The sequence below is a fragment of the Zootoca vivipara genome, chromosome 6 (assembly GCF_963506605.1).
Source record: "Zootoca vivipara chromosome 6, rZooViv1.1, whole genome shotgun sequence".
NCBI lineage: Eukaryota > Metazoa > Chordata > Lepidosauria > Squamata > Lacertidae > Zootoca > Zootoca vivipara.
In genome coordinates this window covers 96,563,098-96,581,318 of record NC_083281.1, presented here as the reverse complement: position 1 = coordinate 96,581,318, position 18,221 = coordinate 96,563,098, and the positions used below count along the sequence as shown (strand labels likewise).

At 51.0% G+C, this 18,221-nt stretch overlaps 1 protein-coding gene across 1 annotated transcript in view; it reads right to left on the bottom strand.

Moving 5' to 3' along the window:
• The window catches only part of FAM178B (family with sequence similarity 178 member B), a 181,936-nt gene that overhangs the window by 115,899 nt on the left and 47,816 nt on the right, over positions 1–18,221 (bottom strand). Inside the window, exon 9 of the mRNA XM_035118861.2 lies at positions 1,174–1,303. Coding sequence (XP_034974752.2) covers positions 1,174–1,303 — 130 coding nt within the window. The remainder of the gene's footprint in view (positions 1–1,173; positions 1,304–18,221) is intronic.

Here is an 18,221-nt window from a genome sequence, read left to right as displayed (position 1 = left end):
CACTTGTGCTATTTCTTCCCCATACACCAGGCTCAAGCCAACTTGCCTTTACTGCTCCACTGCCAACCTGCTTTGGGCTGCTCTCCATTGCTAGGGTGTATGGATATGAAACAACAAGTTGGGTGCTTAGTGAAACAATCACAGCATTCCTTTGCCTAATGCCAAACCCATCCACAACAACACACACCACTAGTGCTGATAGGCAATATAGTCCAAAAGATCTAGAGTAAACCAAGTTGCGAAAGGCTGGTCTAGATGTAGTAACTGGGCAAGAATCCCTCACGTAACAAGGGTAGGACAACATCACATAAAATGTTACTACTACTGGCTGGTTTAGCCGGCCAGTCAAAGCCGTTTCCCAGGGTGTGGCTGCTGTCGTCTGCTGACAGCTTCTAGGAGCCACAGGTGAGAGCTGGGAGTAGGATGGGGACCAAAGGTGGACAAACTATCCTTGAAGGAGCACAATGTTTTTACCAAAGGTACTACCCTTCCCTAACACCCCATACACCCTAAACCGGGTAAGGGTAGCCGATGGGTCCCAAACCCTTGGTGAGTTAGGGACTTTCTCTGCATGCGAAGACAGGCTCTGGCGGATTGAATGGACGAGACTAAGAGTGAGTCCAATGGTCAAGAAGAACTGAAAGTCATTTGACAGTGGCATTGCTCCCCATAATTTACACATGTGTTTATCTGTCCCACTTTCCCTCTCTGATTAAACAGTTTCTACAGGTTAGAAAATACAAAAACCAGCACATCTTGATTACCAGCAGCAAAAGCAAGATGAGCACATACTATAGGCAATGGCTCCTGTCATTGGTTCTAAGGATGTCTATTGGTTCTAAGGATGAGAGAGCTACTGCTGCTGCTGCTGCTCCAATGAGTTTCCAAGGTACGTGTTGCGTTGCAATAAAAAGTGGCATGTATATAAGAAGTAGCCTTATACCAAGTCAGACTATGTGATCCATCTTAGCAGTGCAGTCTGTATTGTCTCGACTGACTGGCAGCAAATCCCCAGAGTTTCAGAGAGGAAGACAGACCCAGTCCACCCTGGAGATGCTAAGGATTGACCTTCTGCATGCAAGACAGTTGCTCTACCACAATGGCCTTCCCCAAAGTTCTTTAGAAGTTCAAAAAGAGTTCAAGCCTGGTCCACAAAAATAAAACTTAACTCACTTCACATCTTTAGGTCTGAATTCCGGCTGAACAAGCCCAGGAAGGTACAAGGCAGATGTACAGGCTCCCAAATTGTAGAAGGCTTGTGTGATGTCCTTCAGCATCGGGCACCAAAGATCTGGGATCTTGTCTGTTAATAAGAGAAAAAGAGTTTGAGTGTATCTGTCTATTTGGGGTTCTTTCAATTTCTCGTTTCTTCATTCCCCCCCTTTTAATATAGACATGTATTCACTTTGCCTAATATGCACATTTTTGCAAAGCAATTTTCCCTAATAGAATACATTTTTGTATTTTATTTTCACGAATATATGTATTTTAATGCACACCTTACCCTAGTACATGCATTTTTGAATACATTACGTGGCTGGAGAACTTCGCTGAGTGCAAATTTTGAAGGCTGGCTGTGTTTCTGTTCATGTATTGTTTCACAAAGTGCAAATGAGTTAGGCTCACTTTTAAACAGGAACCTCTGGGCTCATCCAGACTTCCACTTGCCCTGTGCCTAGAAAGCAGACTTCTGCTTGTCCCACACTTTCTAGACACTGGTCTTACCTCTTTGACCCATTGTTTTCTGCTGGGGGAAAAACCACTCTTTTTTCAGAACAAACGTCAATCCATAGAAAACCTGACTGCTGTTTGTTCCAATTCTGGGCTAAACTGTGGGTTTTCTCAGGGGAAAGTAGTAGGGCAAACAAAGGCATAGCTTCTCCTTGAATTCCATTTCATTAGGTCGTCCAGTTGCAGAACACAGGAACAGATCCTTGCCCCTTCTCCAATGAGAAAGAAATATCAGAACCTTTTACTGATCTGGAGCATTTTGGTCTAGAGCCTGGTCTGTTTACCCAAGAACAGATATGCTCAAGAATAAGCAGCATCTCCTCCCGCAATTTCAAGCAGCACGCTTGAAGGGGATGATGTTCCTTGCCACTTGCTTCTGGACCTCATGGGGAATGTTGCAAGAGTCAGCACCTTTATAAGCGCACACCCACAGTACAAACTTATATTAGCTCTATGTTAGTTTAACTTTCATAACTTATCTCTATTGAGGGTAGTAGATTTTTGGGTTAGAGATCCACAGATTTACAGTCCCTAGGTCTCTGGCGGTGGGGAAATTTTCCCACAATAAACTTGGGCTGTGCACACACTGAACCTTTAAAGCACCTTCAAAGCACATTCTCCCCCTCAAAGAATTCTGGTTTACCCCTCTTTTTTGTTAATTCATTAAATATGTACGATGCCCTTCATCTGAAGATCAGAAGGTGGTTTACAGCATAACAAAAGCAAACCAATAAGCCACAAACACATTGAAAGGGTCACAGAATGTCCAGCCAAAGCCCTGGTTACAGAGAAACGTACCATAATTGCCTGGCACCTGAAAATATATAATGGAGGTGCCAGGCGAGACTCTCTGGGGAGAGCATCCCACAAATGCTATGAGTGGCCTGTTGGTGGGTACATTGTCTTGCATGTTTTGACATGCCAAGCTGCGGCAGGCAAAGGGAAGAAGCCCGCTGCAGTCGCACCAGCCCAGCCCTCGCCGCTGCTTCAAGCGTTATAAGAATTTTAAAGTCTTAGATATGTAATAAATGTTCATAAATGTACCAAGCAAACACATACATAAATATATAAACCACATGTCTGAAACCCCACAGACAAAGTCCTTAAACCATTTTGTCCCTCCCAAATTGACCTCAAATATTTGCAAGGTCGTTCACAAATCCTGTCTTAAGGGTATGTCTGTGTATGAATAGGGTGAGCCTGTGACTTGGCTCAGGAGCTAAGTATTTATCATTACAAAAAGACTGGCCAGGCTCCCCAGGTAATCCAGTCAATTGACCATTAACAGGTAACCTGCCAGACAGGAGATAAACAATGCACTCAGATTTCTGTTGTAGACCGCCTCTTCTGTGATGTATGTCTGATGTATGGAGGGGTGGTCTTGAGATCCAGGGCAGGCTATATAAGGGCAGGCACACCTTTGTTCTGGGTCCTCCTCCTTTCTCCTGCCTGGGAGGGGAGCACCCTGTTGCAACAGCTTCAATAAAGATCAGGCTTACTAGCTGCTTTGCTTCTCAATATTTTCTGGTTCGGCCTCTGTTGTTTTCTCCTACCGATGGAGAACCTACAAAGGACTCTGTAAGGGCTCTTGTGTACCCCATAAGGGAATAAGGGCAGATTTTGTTTACAACACAAGGGCGCACTCAGGCCATCCTGCACAGCTTTGCAAGGTGCTGGAGGCCAGCGCAGGAGAGAGGCAGCAACACTGCTGCTACCTCTCCTCCTCCGGGTCAGGCCTGACCTGGGAGTGGAGCCGTGGCTGGTGGGGCGTTGGGCCATTGCACGATGAAGCTGTCTCCGCAGCTCTCTCTCTCGCTGGGTTCGGCTTCCCTCCCCGTGGCTCTGGCTATGATGAGGGGCCTGTCATGGAGGCACCTCCTGAAAAATGTGCCTGGGACCACAGCCCCCTCCAGCCCCCGATGCTACACCACTGGTGCCAAGGTTTGGGGACTATGCTGCAACCAACCACAAGTGACCAGAGAATTTTATATGCATTACAGCAAGTTTATATGCTCCCTCTCACTCGGACAAAGAATTTGTTACCTTTGTCCCAAAAGAAACCAGAACCACTGTCTGCCTGATGGATGAAGGAACAAGAGAGGCTGTCTGTTGCTGACTCACGGCCTTGGGAAAGCAGGCCTTGCCCCCACCCCAAGGCCAAGTGTGGTTGCCATTCTGCTGCCCCCCCCCCCGGCCACTTGGTTTAACTACGGTACCTCAGCTAGAAAGGCAAGAAGACCCCCCCCCCAAATCCCAGAGCACTGAGGCCCCTTCCCTTCCCTGTCTAAGCAGATAAGCCAGCAGGCTGCTCAGGGTGACTCAAGCCTTCATAGCACATCATTGCCTGAGGGAAACAAATCTTTACCATCAGTCTGACAAACCACTGCCTTTCTTTGTTGCAGCCATTTGCAGCTGGTGGGCCTCTTCCCCCCCCCCCTTTGTTGCCAGCTTAACAGATCCTCTAATTACCATGTAGGAGGGGAGGAGGGAAACTGCCGCTTTTAGGCTCCCTCACTTTTCCCTCTCCACCTCACAATTACCTGACGCCTGGCTGGGCCATATCCTGAGCAATTTAGTTGCTGGGGGTGGGAAGGTTCTTTGGCTGGGGCAGGGTGGGGTCTGGGAGGGATATGGAGGGTGGGGGGCAAAGCAGCATCACACACAGGCAAGAGCGCTAGGAGTGGGGGGGGGGGCTGGCAAGAGCCGGGAGGCAGAAATGAATGAGGGACGGAGCCAGGTGTGCACAACCCGTCTCTGAGCTATGTGCCTCCTGGGCAGACGGTTGGCTGGGAAGCTGGTGCTGCAAGAGATTAGCAATATTGCTGGGCACTAATGGGCGAAGGCTCTGGCACGGAAGATTTGCCAGCTGTCTGAGAGGTAGCGCATACCCTCCAACATTCCTCAGGTGAAAATGGGGACATTTCTCATTCCCCTCCTGGGACCCCTCCCCCCTTCCCTACCAGAAGAAGGACAAGTGTCATTGCCACTACACCAACGGGACACAGTACACAGTCCCTTCTTTGGCAGATTTACAGGGGGGGGGGACACACACCAAACAATAAATTTTAGAAAGGGGGCAAGACACACAAACCGAGAAATCCTTGTGCTCCACTCTGCTCCCCCTTTCTCGCTGCCCAGAGTGCCCTTGCCCTCTGCCTGCCCCTCAGAGCTGGCGTATCATGCAGGTCTGGGCCTCCTCCTTCTCGCCCATGAGCTGCCCAAAGGAGGAGACAAGCAGTGGCAGCCATGGACAGTCATGGAGAGGCCATGAGATTCTCCCCCCTCGTAGCCACTGCTGCCATCACTTGTTTAAAGTTCTATTATGTTCTTATATACAGTGGTACCTCTGGTTAAGAACTTAATTTGTTCCGGAGGTCCGTTCTTAACCTGAAACTGTTCTTAACCTGAAGCACCACTTTAGCTAATGGGGCCTCCTGCCTCCACTGGAGCACAATTTCTGTTCTCATCCTGAAGCAAAGTTCTTAGCCTGAGATACTATTTCTGGGTTAGCGGAGTCTGTAACCTGAAGCGTCTGTAACACAAGGTACCACTATATGTTGGAAGCTGCCCAGAGTGGCTGGGGCAACCCTGTCAGATGGGTAGAGTACTACTGCTACCTACTGCTACTACTAATAATCCACACTCCCACTTGTCCTATATGTATTCACTTATGCTTGTCTTGTGCTTTTTGGGCACGAGTCCAAGAGGCTTTTCATTTGCTCTACTGCTTTCCCTGAGAAAAGCCACTGTTTAGCACTGAATCAGAACAAACATCAATCTACAAAAACCCAATTCACTTTTTTTTACAGTTCAGCAGTAAACAGTGGATTTTCCTGAGGAAACCGACAGAGCAAACGAAAAACCTCTCAGACCCGTGCCTTAAAAGCACAAGACGAATGGGCGTGTGGATGAGCCCTAATATAGGCTTATCTGCAACAATATTTGTCCAAAATCTTAATAACCACTAAAACACATCTCCAATTTGCCTGAGGTCTTTGCATCCTCATGGAAGCCTACACTGCTACCCACATGGGTAGTTCTGAACCGGAGCCGGCTGTCTCTAATAACTTCCCCAGCTGTGCTAAGCCATTAGTTCCTGAATGTTTATTGCTAGTGTTCTCCACTCTGTGCAAGAGTGAAAGCCCCATGGTGAAGCTTATGAAAGCCAGAAAAGTCAAGTCTGGTAAACATGCCCACTCCCCTGTAGCTTATGCTACAATGAGAAAAAGCTGCTTTCCTGAAACCCAAGAACGGATGCAGGAAGCGAAGGAAGATCCTTCTCCCTCTGATAAAGCCATTATATCCCCGGATCTCTTGGCTGCTTTCACATCTGCTGGGTGAGTCCAAGCACTTGAAGCCTGCCCACATGCTCTTCGGTGGATTGGGCAACCTCCCCGAGGAGCTGAGCAGGAGGCGGAAGCTCACGGCATCTGTGACAGCTCCTTCCGCCTAAAAACTGACATGCGCTTCTCTGCAGGCCTCCTCCAAGAGAATGCAGGGGTGGATTATGGCCTCTAGATCAGGCTTGTTTCATGTTCTCCTACTCTGAGCACTGCTCCGAACTTGTGCCTCACGGGAAAGCCGCCTCTGCTTTGGACACGACATTGAGATGGAGGAAATGCCAGTTTCCATCTCAAAAAAAACCCATGGGGCTTCCACACAATGGTTTTGTTTCCACAAAGATAATTATTTCCTATACCCCTGGTGGCTGCAAATTTCCCATTCAAAATAAATTAAAAAAATAAATTAAAAATTGTCCTGTAGCACCTTAGAGACCAACTAAGTTTGTTCTGGGTATAAACTTTCGTGTGCATGCACACTTCTTCAGATACACAAAAAGCTTATGCCCAGAACAAACTTAGTTGGTCTCTAAGGTGCTCTAAGATGCACACGCTGCGCAGATCGCTTCTAGCACATCCTAGCGCCGTGGAACCCGGATGTAAACACTTCCAGGTCCGCAATGGTCGGAAACCGAAGCGGCCACAAGCGGAGGCAGTCGCAAACTGAGGTTTGACTGTATGTACGGTATTACTTGCTCACCTATAACTGTCATTCATATATTTCCTGTCTCTCCCACCTAAGAGTCATTCATATATTTCCTGTCTCTCCCACCTAAGGCCGTGATGCCTGGGCATCTCCTAGGCAGAGGAGATGGAAAACTTTGGTTCTGAAATAGACAGAAAGGTGGATGGAGGTGTGTGATCCACTTGTATTTCCTGTTCTCAGGGATTTCCTAAAAATCCACAAGCAACACAAAGAGCACTTGGGAGGCTATATGCCCTGTTTCTCTGAAAATAAGACGTAGCCATAAAATAAACCATAGAAGGATTTTTAAGTATCCAAGGAATATAAGCCATACCCCAAAAATAAGACATAGTGATAGGCGCAGCAGCAATGCCAGCCGTGGCAGGAGGGGAAAAATAAGACATCCCCTGAAAATAAGCCATAGTGTGGTGTTTTTTTGCGGAAAAATAAATATGACAGTGTCTTATTTTCGGAAAAACACGATATAACCCGTGGGCAACAGATACCATATGTTTGCACTCACTTATTTCAAACCTTTCCCCAGTGGAGCAAAAGCAGTTGACACAGAGCCTCTGTCCTCCTTCCTTCCTAGGATCTCATCATCCAGCCCCACCACCTGGGTATCATCTGGTCTGCACATGCTGAAGAAGGAAGTGGCTTCTGCTTTTTGTTGTCTCATCCATCTGATCCTCACCCTGCCCTCTCCTTCTCTTCCCCCACTCAGCAGTCAGCCTGGCTCATGCATGTCAGAACATGTGTGCGCCATTGGCCTGTCGGCATGAGTGGGAAGAGCAGTGTGCTCTGCAGTGACTTTGGAGACCTTGCATCCAGGCTCTGTGACAGCTGGCAGGCTGCCTGTCCCAGGTGGCCTGGAGCAAGCCTCTTGCACCAAAACAGCTTCCCCTTTCCATCAGCTGTGCACTGCAGAGAGCTGGAAGAGAGAGTGAGCCAGGGCAATGGGGAGAGGGGGAAAGAAGGATAGAGGAACAAGTCAGAAGGAAAGAAGGAGAGAAGTCACACCCATGCCATGCATTTAAAGCACATGGCTTCCCCCAAAGAATCCTGGGAACTCAGTGCCCTTATAACAAATGACAGTTCCCTGGGTTCTTTGGGGGGGGGAGCCTTGTGCTTTAAATGCATGGCATGGGGGTGTGAATGTGACCAAAGAACAGGAAGAGAGGATTTGTATGCATTATAGGGAGGCAGAAGGAGTATTATATAGTATTGCTATAGATTCTGGGGAGACCCCCCCCACCTAAACCCTGGGTGGAAATTAATAAATGGAAGGGTTTTGATAAGTACAAGCCATAGGAGCCAACTCTTAGGGCATGAGGTCCCTTTACTCCCCCCATAAAATATTTGAGGGGGCTGGTCCCCCAAAAGTTGATGGGCATTGCCATTCAAATGGTGTCCATGCACCGCATCATGTGACTGATTATGTGGAACAGGGCTTACTCCCCCCCCCCACAATATTTTAATCAAGTTGGCACCCTGGTACAAGCTGGGCTGGCTTAATATGACAAAAGGGGTTGATGGGCACCTGAGAGGAATCTTGGGCCTGGGCAGACAGAGCTTACCAATGTGTGAGAGAGGTGACAGGAAAAGAGAGTCTTTAGCAAGGTGTTCTGGGAAGAAGTGGGGGAGAACAAGGTCTGGGATCCATCTTGGACAGGCTGGCTGAAGGCTGGCTGGGAGAGATGCCTTGAACTCCAGGGCTGCACTGCTGTAGGGGACAACCCCTCTTGAAATGACCACGCTGTAAGATCTGGACTCTCCATGCAGACAGAAGGCGTAAATAGGCGAATAAGCCATAGTTCTTAAATCTATGACAGTCTCTGCCGCATCTTCAAATCTCCAGAGGAACACAGACCCTATGAGAGTGCCTGGGGCCCCCTGGGGTCTCACCAACACTCGGCAGAGAGTAGGGTTGGCACCCAACTTTCGTAACAATATGAAGAAAGCAGAGGCCAAGCTAGTCAGAGTTATTGGGAACCTATGGGGCAGTGTCTCTGTGTGTGGCTAACTGGCAAATGGGATTACTCTAGTCCTCCACCCTCTCTCCCCAAAGGGATCATCCCATATAACTAGTTGCTGATCAGAGAAGTCAATTTGGAAAAACAGCAGCAGCCAAATACTTTGGCCTCTGGCTTTGAGAGCAATTTTATTTGCTTGTTTTTAATGTCCTCAGTGGCTACATATTCCCTGTGGTGCACTACCAATGTATTAGAGCAACCTACCAAGGATGTGCTTTTGAGAGGGTGGGGGTGAGCACAACATGTCTGATCATCTAGGCAGGACTTGTTTTTCATTCCTGCTGGACTGCTTTGAGCTGCATCCCACTGATATGAAGGTCTGCAAGGGGGTGAGGGACAGGGAGCCTGTGTAACAGGATAAAGGCAGGTGGAAACAGATGCAACTTTCTCAGAGCAGTGGGAGAGGTGGAACTGAATCAACAGGTGACTTTTTCTCTCCAGGGCTACACTCTGGGGTGGAGGTGAGGGGGGGGCACATTTTTTGGTCTTTTCACAATGTGTAAATCCGAGTGACTGCTGTGGACAATATAAATCAGTTAACTCCTATGGTGTCCCTAACACATACTGATTTCTGGAGCAGTTTTGCAATTTCTTGCAGCTTTTGGTGCTGCTGTTTTTTAAAGCTAAGGCAAAGGATGAATGCATAAACATGCACATGCAGTAATGACAATCATGGGAAATGGCTCACATGAGGTGCTGGCCGAGGGACAAGACGAATGGCAGAGAGGCAGCATGTGACTTATAGCGATGCACTTTTGAAAGGCAAGTGGCAAAGTCAGGCTCACACCGCCACCATTGGTTATGCCCCTCTCTGCTCTGTTTGCTACACACCTGGCCACACCTGAGTTGGAGGCTCTCTGCCACTTCCTGATGGCCCTGAACCAACGCTCTCCCCTGGGGACAGCAGCTGCCAGAGGCTGCATGCACATGGAGACCTTCCCTTTGCAGAGGGCAAGTCCACCTCTGGTGTAGGCACAGCTGCAGCCAAGCGGTGGTGAACACCAGAACCCATTGTGGGGGCCCTTGAAGGGGGGAGTTAAGTCCTGACTTAGGGGAAAGGGGACCCAGGTGGCGCTGTGGGTTAAACCACAGAGCCTAGGGCTTGCTGATCAGAATGTCAGCAGTTCGAATCCCTGCGACGGTGTGAGCTCCCATTGCTCAGTCCCAGCTCCTGCCAACCTAGCAGTTCGAAAGCACGTCAAAATGCAAGTAGATAAATAGTTAGCGCTCCAGCGGGAAGGTAAACGGTGTTTCCGTGCGCTGCTCTGGTTTGCCAGAAGCAGCTTTGTCATGCTGGCCACATGACCTGGAAGCTGTCTGCGGACAAACGCCGGCTCCCTAGCCTATAGAGCGAGATGAGTGCCGCAACCCCAGAGTCGGACACGACTGGACCTGATGGTCAGGGGCCCCTTTACCTAGGGGAAAGCAGGAGAGCATTTGCTGGCCCAGGAGAAAGGGCGATGGGGATAGGTGGCATCAAAGAGAACAGAAACAAAGAGGAGGAGGAGGCTGTAAAGTTCTGTCACTTCCCAAACTCGCATGGCAACAAAAAAGGACAAAAACGTTTGGCATTGCCCTGAGAGAACAGAATGAGGCAATAAACCAGCCTGCTCCAACCTGCTGTTTTCCAGCTATTTTGGAATGCAAGTCCCATCAGCTCCAGCCAGCACCGTCACGTAACCCATGCAATATACCTTCTGCAGGGAAAAGTGCATGTCTGCACTGCAGATTAAAATCAGTTTTATAATCTCGTGTTCCTCCCTGCAATGAATACTAGGTGCTCAGGTGGGTCAGGGACTGATGAGAGAGAGTTCTGAGCACATTTACAGAAAAGTACAATTCCAGGTCTGCTTGGGTGGGATGGAGAACAATTGTCAAAAGCATGGCTCATATTTCCAAGTGCTGACATACTGATAGTTAGCTAGTTTGGGTCTTAAACTACTACAACTGGCATGGCTTCCTCTCACTCCCCAAAGTATCCTGAAAGCTGCAATTTGGTAAGGGTGCAGAGAATACTGTTAATATATCTCTAGACCCCAGGATTTCCAGCTGGGAGGGAATCACTGTTAAACAAGGCTAAGTCTATGGTGTGGATAGCCTCCTGGGGCTCCCATGCAGAACGTTCTACATAAGAACATAAGAAAAGTCTTGCTGGATCAGGCCCATGGCCCTTCTTGTCCAGGATCCTGTTCTCACAGGGGCCAAACAGATGCCCATGGGAAACCGCAAGCAGGATCTGAGCACAAGAGCATCTTCAGAAGCATTACTGCCTCTGACCATGGAAGCAGAGCAGAGCCATTGGGGTTAGTAGCCCTTGATAGCCCTTTTATCCATGAATTTGTCCAATCCTCTCTTAACGGCATCCAAGTTGGTGGCCATCACTGCCTCCTGTGGGAGGGAGTTCCATAGTTTGACACTGTGCTGTGTGAATAAGTTCTAGCAACCTAAAACTTGCTGTGGGAGTTTCCATTGAAAGGGGCCATCCAATTGGCAGTGCCATTTGATCTCCCTTCACCATTCTGCAAACTCCAATTTTTAAAATGTAATTGAATTCCCTTGGCTCTATTTCTCCTGCACCCTTCCTGGGTTGTGCATCCCCAGTAAAGTGAGATTATTATTATGAATTAGCAAAACTCAGGGCTTCCCCATCTCTCCCACACTCCTCTGTCAATTTGTAAACCTTTGCTAGAGCTGGGGGAAACCAATCCTCAGAGCTCCTCCATTCCTGTCCCTTCAGTGGCAGGGGGGGGGAGAGGGGGGAGGAGGGAGGGGGGAGGTCAAACCCAGCTCACAATGGACCCCCTTTGATTCTCAAAGCGCACGGGTTTCACTGGTGGCAGAGGTGGACCAGTGGGTGGGGGGGAAACGAAGGGACAGTGTTGTATTGTATGTTTGTGTAGTTGTGTAGTTTGTTTAGTTTTGTTTGAAAATTAATAAAAAATATTATAAAAAAAAATTGTAAACCTTTGTGTGAGGGACAAGGGATACAGGGAAGTCCCTCCCATCTTAAGTTCCAGCCCATCCCCAAGCGCTGGAGAGAGTAAGGAGAGCTCTGCCTCCAGCGGAGAGTCAGGAAGTGGTGTCCGAGGCTCAGGCAAGGTTGTGGAGCCCAGGCCGCAGGTGGGACAGGAAGTTGGACGCACGGGGGGGAGGCCAATCCCCCCAACTCCCGAATTGCGACGCAAACGTAGGGGGAAGAGGTTGGGTCTGCCAAAGCTTTGGTGCTGGAAGAAAACGCGCCAATCGCCATTCGGAGGTTCTGACACCTCACCTTAAGGATGCATTTTTACTGCTCTGAACACTGTAAATAATCAGCACTTAATAAAAGCCTTAAAAGACCATGCTGGAGTCGTTACTCTAGAGTAGCCATATCAGGCCCTCTGACAGCAACCTCCGAATCTTTTTTTGGCTACTTTGGAGTGCAGCGATGAGCGCTCAAGAGGCTGAGCAGTGGAGGCTGGAGGCCGAAGCAGCGAAGCAGGAGCTACGGAACCTCACAGCGCAGGCACAGCAGCAATTGCATGCCGCTCAGGAGGAAGCGCGAGGGGCGCAGGAGGAGCTGAACAAGCTGGTGGACCAGGTGAGGACAAAAGAGGAGACTGAGAAACAGCTAAGGGTGATGGTATTGGACCTGCAGAAAAAGTTGGAAGAGGAGAAAGCCGCTAGAGGTGGGGGGGCGCCCCAGCCGCAGCTAGTCCAAGTGAGAAGGGGACAGAGCCTAGTCACCAAGTTTAGCGGCGACCCTAGGGAGTACCTAGGATTCGAGACAGAAATAAATTATGCGCTGGAATTGCATGCAGCAGAATTCCCAGATGACGCGCACAGAGTCTCCTTTATCATAGAGCATTTGACGGGGGCCGCCCGGGAATGGGTAAGACCGCTCATCGCGCAAAAAAATCCTTGCATGAAGAACGCAAAATTATTTCTAGAAGCTTTAAAAATAATGTACGCTAGTGACAGTGAAATGGAGGCCACTAAACAGGAGCTTCATAACTTAACACAAGGAAAATCGACAGTGAGGGACTACTGGGCGAGATTCACCATGCTGGTGCACAAACTGGGGTGGGATCTGCAAAGTGAGCCAGTGAAATCAGCCTTCTACCTGGGGTTGCATGCAGATGTTAAGGATGAGCTGGCAAGAGGTCCTAGACCGCGGACTATGGATGAGTTAAGCAAAGCGGCGCTAGCGGTGGGGGTGAGACAGGAATCCAGATGGTATGACAAACAAGCGACGCGCGGCAAAACCTTGGTTCCCACGCTCCCAGGGCAGACCACATCACCAAACCCCACCCCAGGGACCACCCCCAGACCCGCCCAGACCAAGCCCAGAGCCAGAACCGATGGAGATCGGTGGAGCGCGCGCGCGGGCTTTTCAAACCCCGGCGGCGCCAAGACGCAAGGAGGGAAGGGGCGGGAATTGCTTTCTCTGCAACTCCCCCCGGCATCGCGTCAGAGACTGCCCTCATCGCAGAGAGTGGCAAGGAAAGGCGGGAACGGTTGTACCTTCCCCCACTGAAGCAGCACCACAGCAGGGAAACGAGACAGCCTGGCTGCAGGAGACAAGGGGCAGCAGCCAGGCACAGTCAGCAGACAACAGCCCCAGCCCGCCCACCCGCACAGAGAGGAGCAGAGCCAGCCCACCCCTCCCAGAGCAGGAGTGGTTCTAGAAGTCACGCTAACGCTCCCAAATGGCTATCCCCTGACTGTCCTCGCCTTAATTGACAGTGGTGCCTCAGCCAACTTCTTCTCGAGAAACTTTGCAGAAGAGCACCAGATCCAGCTTCTGCAGCTGGATTTTCCCCTGCACATAGCCACCATTGACGGCAGAGAGTTGCTGGGAGGGGCCATCACTCATCAAACCCCCCCCCCCCATGAGAATGACGGTGGGAAGGCACTCAGAGACACTGGCTTTCAACGTCACAACCATCTCAGACCCCCCCATCGTTTTGGGAATGAGCTGGCTGGCGCGCCACGACCCCTCCATAAGTTGGCACCAGAGATGCATCACGTTTGGGTCGGACTTTTGTCTGGAACATTGCATGCAGCACCAACCAGGGGAGGGGCCTCCAATAGCCACGGTGGCCACCATGCATGTCAAAGGGGGTGAGGCGATACCCAAGCAGTACTGGGACCTGCAGGAGGTCTTCAGCGAAGCGGAGTCCGACCACCTACCCCCACACAGGTCTTTCGACTGCCAGATCAACCTGGTACCAGGGGCAACGATACCCCCAGCCAAGCTGTACGCCATGTCAGATCAGGAACTCGAGGATTTGCGTGCGTTCATAGACAAGAACCTCAAACGGGGGTTCATAAGAGAAAGCAAGGCAGCAGGGGGCAGCCCGGTCTTCTGGGTGGACAAGAAAGACACGCAACAGCGCCGTCTTGTGGTGGATTTCAGACGGCTCAACTCAGTGACAGAGCCAGTGGCTTTCCCCATGCCCAGAGTGGACGATCTCCTGACAGCGGCACGCAGGGGCAAGATTTTCACCAAGCTAGACCTGAGGGGGGCGTACAACTTGATCAGGATCCGGGAAGGCGATGAGTGGAAAGCCACGATGTTCACGCCTCTGGGCTCTTTTGAATATCTGGTGATGCCCTTCGGGTTGCAAGGGGGCTCAGCATGCTTCCAGGCCTTCATGCACCACGTCCTGGGGTCCCTTCTCTTCAAGAACTGCCTGGTCTTCCTGGATGACATCCTTATCTATTCCGCTGACCCAGTGCAACATGTGAAGGATGTCAGGGAGGTGTTGCAACGCCTGAAGGAGAACCACCTGTATGTGAAGCTGGAGAAGTGCAAGTTCCACACCAGGGAAGTGGACTTCCTGGGCTACAAGCTGTCAGACAAGGGGCTGGCGATGGACAAGGACAAGGTGCAGGCCATCCTGGACTGGCACAGCCCCAGGACGCGCAAAGATGCCCAACGCCTCCTAGGATTCGCCAACTTCTACAGGAAATTCATCAAGAACTTCTCGCGGGTTACGGCTCCCATCACGGACTGCCTGAGAGGCAAGCAGAAGTTCAGGTGGACGCCAGAGGCGCAAGCAGCGTTCGAAAGCCTCAAAAGGGTGTTCGCGTCCGACCAGAACCTGTTCCACGTAGTGCAGGATGCGCCCCTACGCATTGAGACCGATGCTTCGGACCGGGCTTTGGGAGCGATCCTGTTGCAACTGGACGCCAACAGAGAGTGGAGACCTTGTGCCTTCTTCTCCAGGAAGCTGACACAGCCTGAACGCAACTACACGGTGTTTGATAGGGAACTTCTTGCGATCCACGCTGCTTTCCAGCACTGGCGACACTTCCTGGTGGGCGCCAGGCACCCCATCCAGGTGTGCACAGACCACAAGAACCTGGAGTTCTGGAGAACGGCCAGGGTGCTCAACCAGCGACAGATATGGTGGGCAGAGTTCTTCTCGAACTTCAACTTCTCCATCCACTACATCACGGGGGAGCAGAATGTCAGGGCGGATGCCCTCTCCCGCAAACCAGAGTACATGGAGCAGGAGTTGCCACCAGCGCCCAGGCACATTTTCCCCCCATCAGCATGGTCCTGCGGAGCAGCAGTGGTGAGCGAGGCAGAACTCACCGCACTGACGGCAGCAGATGAGTTTGCCTCCCGCATCTTCAGAGAGCTGCGAGGGGGGAGGGAGCAGGCTAAAGACTTTGAGGAAAGGAGGGGTTTGCTTTTTTACAGGGGAGCCCTGTACCTGCCCACCAAACAGCTGAGAGGTAAGGTCCTCAAGCAGATGCACGACAACCCAACGGCGGGTCATTTCGGAAGGGACAAAACCACTCACCTAGTCATGAGACATTTCTGGTGGCCAGGGGTGCGGGAGGATGTGAGGGATTATGTAAGGGGCTGTGACACCTGCCAGCGAGCAAAGGTGGTCAGAGCGCCACCAGCAGGTTTGCTGGAGCCCTTAGCCACACCGCACAGGCCGTGGGAAGTAGTGTCCATGGACTTCATCACAGACCTGCCGTCGTCCAGGGGCAAGACCGCAGTGTTGGTGGTGGTGGACCTCATGTCCAAAATGTGCCACTTTATACCGTGTGCCAGGGCGGTCTCGGCAGAAGAGACGGCCAAACTGTTTCTCGGCAGAAGAGACGGCCAAACAGTTTCAGACTGCATGGATTGCCTTTAAGAGTTATTTCGGATCGTGGCCGCCAATTTGTTTCCAGGTTCTGGCGGCGGCTAATGAACCTCCTGCAGGTGGAGGTCAGTTTGTCTACGGCTCGGCACCCGCAGACCAATGGACAGGCGGAGCGGGTCAACGCCATTCTGCAGCAGTACCTGAGATGTTACGTCAGCCAGAGGCAAATGGACTGGGTGGATCGCCTGCCACTGGCAGAATTTGCCTACAACAATGCGGTGCACGTCTCCACAGGGGTGTCGCCCTTTAAGGCCAACTACGGGCGCGACCTCAGATCTTTCCCGGAGAGGGAGGGGGAGGAGGAGGAAGAGGGCCCACAGGCAGAGGATTGGGCAGAGGACCTGGAGACGGTGCACCAGCAGCTCAGAGAACACTTGGAGAGGGCCAAGGAAGCGTACAAGAAGGGGGCAGATCGCCACAGGCGACCGGGAGAGGTCATCAGGGTGGGGGACAAGGTTTGGTTATCCTCGGAAGGTCTTCCCACCAGGGGGCGATGCAAGAAGTTAGCACCCAGAAGGCTGGGCCCCTTCACGGTCACGCAACAGGTCAACCCGGTAGCCTTCAGGCTAGCACTGCCTGAGGACATGAGAGTGCACCCAGTGTTTCATAGATCGCTGCTGTCGCCGTACAGAGAAAGTACTAGGTTCAGGGACAGCGATCAGCCTCCAGAGGGAGGGGGGGAGACGGGAAACGCCCGTCAGCTCAATGAGGCAACTGAGATTTTAGACTCAAGGAGAGGGGTGAGAGGGCTGGAGTACCTGATAGCATGGGAGGACACTCCGCCGTCCCACAATGAGTGGATACCAGCCACGGAAGTACCTGAGGAATTTTTAGTAGAAGAGTTCCATGCCCTGTTCCCCCACAGGCCCAAGCCCTGGCACATGGAAAGGGAGGAAGAGGGGGAGGGGCGGGAGGAAGGGATCGCAGGCAGCAGCTCTCCATGGAGATGGGAAGCGGAATTTGAGGATACGGAAGAAGAGGTGTGGGTTTCACCAAGGTCGACGACGTCAGAGGCAGGAGAGGACTGGCAGAACATTTTTACTCCCACCAGCTCTGATGCCACTGACTTCTTGGGATTCCCGTCTTCTCAGGGGGAGGGGGAAAGATCGCCGGATTGGGGGGAAATTTTTACACCCACAGGCTCGGATGCCACAGACTTCTTGGGGTTTCACTCGTCCCCAGCAAGCAGAGAGCCCCTAGGGAGGGGAGGGAGGAGCCTGGGAGGGGGGTGGATGTGAGGGACAAGGGATACAGGGAAGTCCCTCCCATCTTAAGTTCCAGCCCATCCCCAAGCGCTGGAGAGAGTAAGGAGAGCTCTGCCTCCAGCGGAGAGTCAGGAAGTGGTGTCCGAGGCTCAGGCAAGGTTGTGGAGCCCATGCCTCAGGTGGGACAGGAAGTTGGACGCACGGGGGGGGGGGAGGCCAATCCCCCCAACTCCCGAATTGCGACGCAAACGTAGGGGGAAGAGGTTGGGTCTGCCAAAGCTTTGGTGCTGGAAGAAAACGCGCCAATCGCCATTCGGAGGTTCTGACACCTCACCTTAAGGATGCATTTTTACTGCTCTGAACACTGTAAATAATCAGCACTTAATAAAAGCCTTAAAAGACCATGCTGGAGTCGTTACTCTAGAGTAGCCATATCAGGCCCTCTGACACTTTGCTTTTATGTTATTTATTTCTGGGCTGGCAGCGCACATCCTCATATCTCAAAGCCAGTGCTATAGCACTCATTCAGCTAAGTTTAGAGGAAAAAAGGAGGGGAGGGATAAAAAGCAGATTGTTATTTACAAGTAGACCTCATAGCACTATTGGAGCTCAATGTGGGTTACCTTGCAATTCAAGGAAAGAATGGTATACATGTTGGCAGTTTCCTACTCTTGAAGCAAAACAAGATTTTTGTTGGATAACTCTTGCAAACAATAAGCAAGTCTGTAAGTACTGCTACTAGATCTTTGTGGGAATGAGGAAGGTGACTGAGTTTGTGCAAATGGTTGTAAAAGGGCCAAAAGGAGGAAGAGAAGTTTGTTCGTTCTCTCTCTCTCTCTCTCTCTCTCTCCCTCTCCCTCTCCCTCTCCCTCTCTCACACACACACACCCCAACCATTCACAAACACAGGACCTACACCGGATTTGTACTGGAGGAAAGCAAACCTCCTATTCACTTCAGTGGGATATTGCACAAATGGCCCATGCAAACATATTCCCGGCACGGGCCCCCTGATCCAGATATGAACCATAGTTGGCAGGCCAAGGATTGAAATGCACCCACGCACCCTCCCCCCAGGA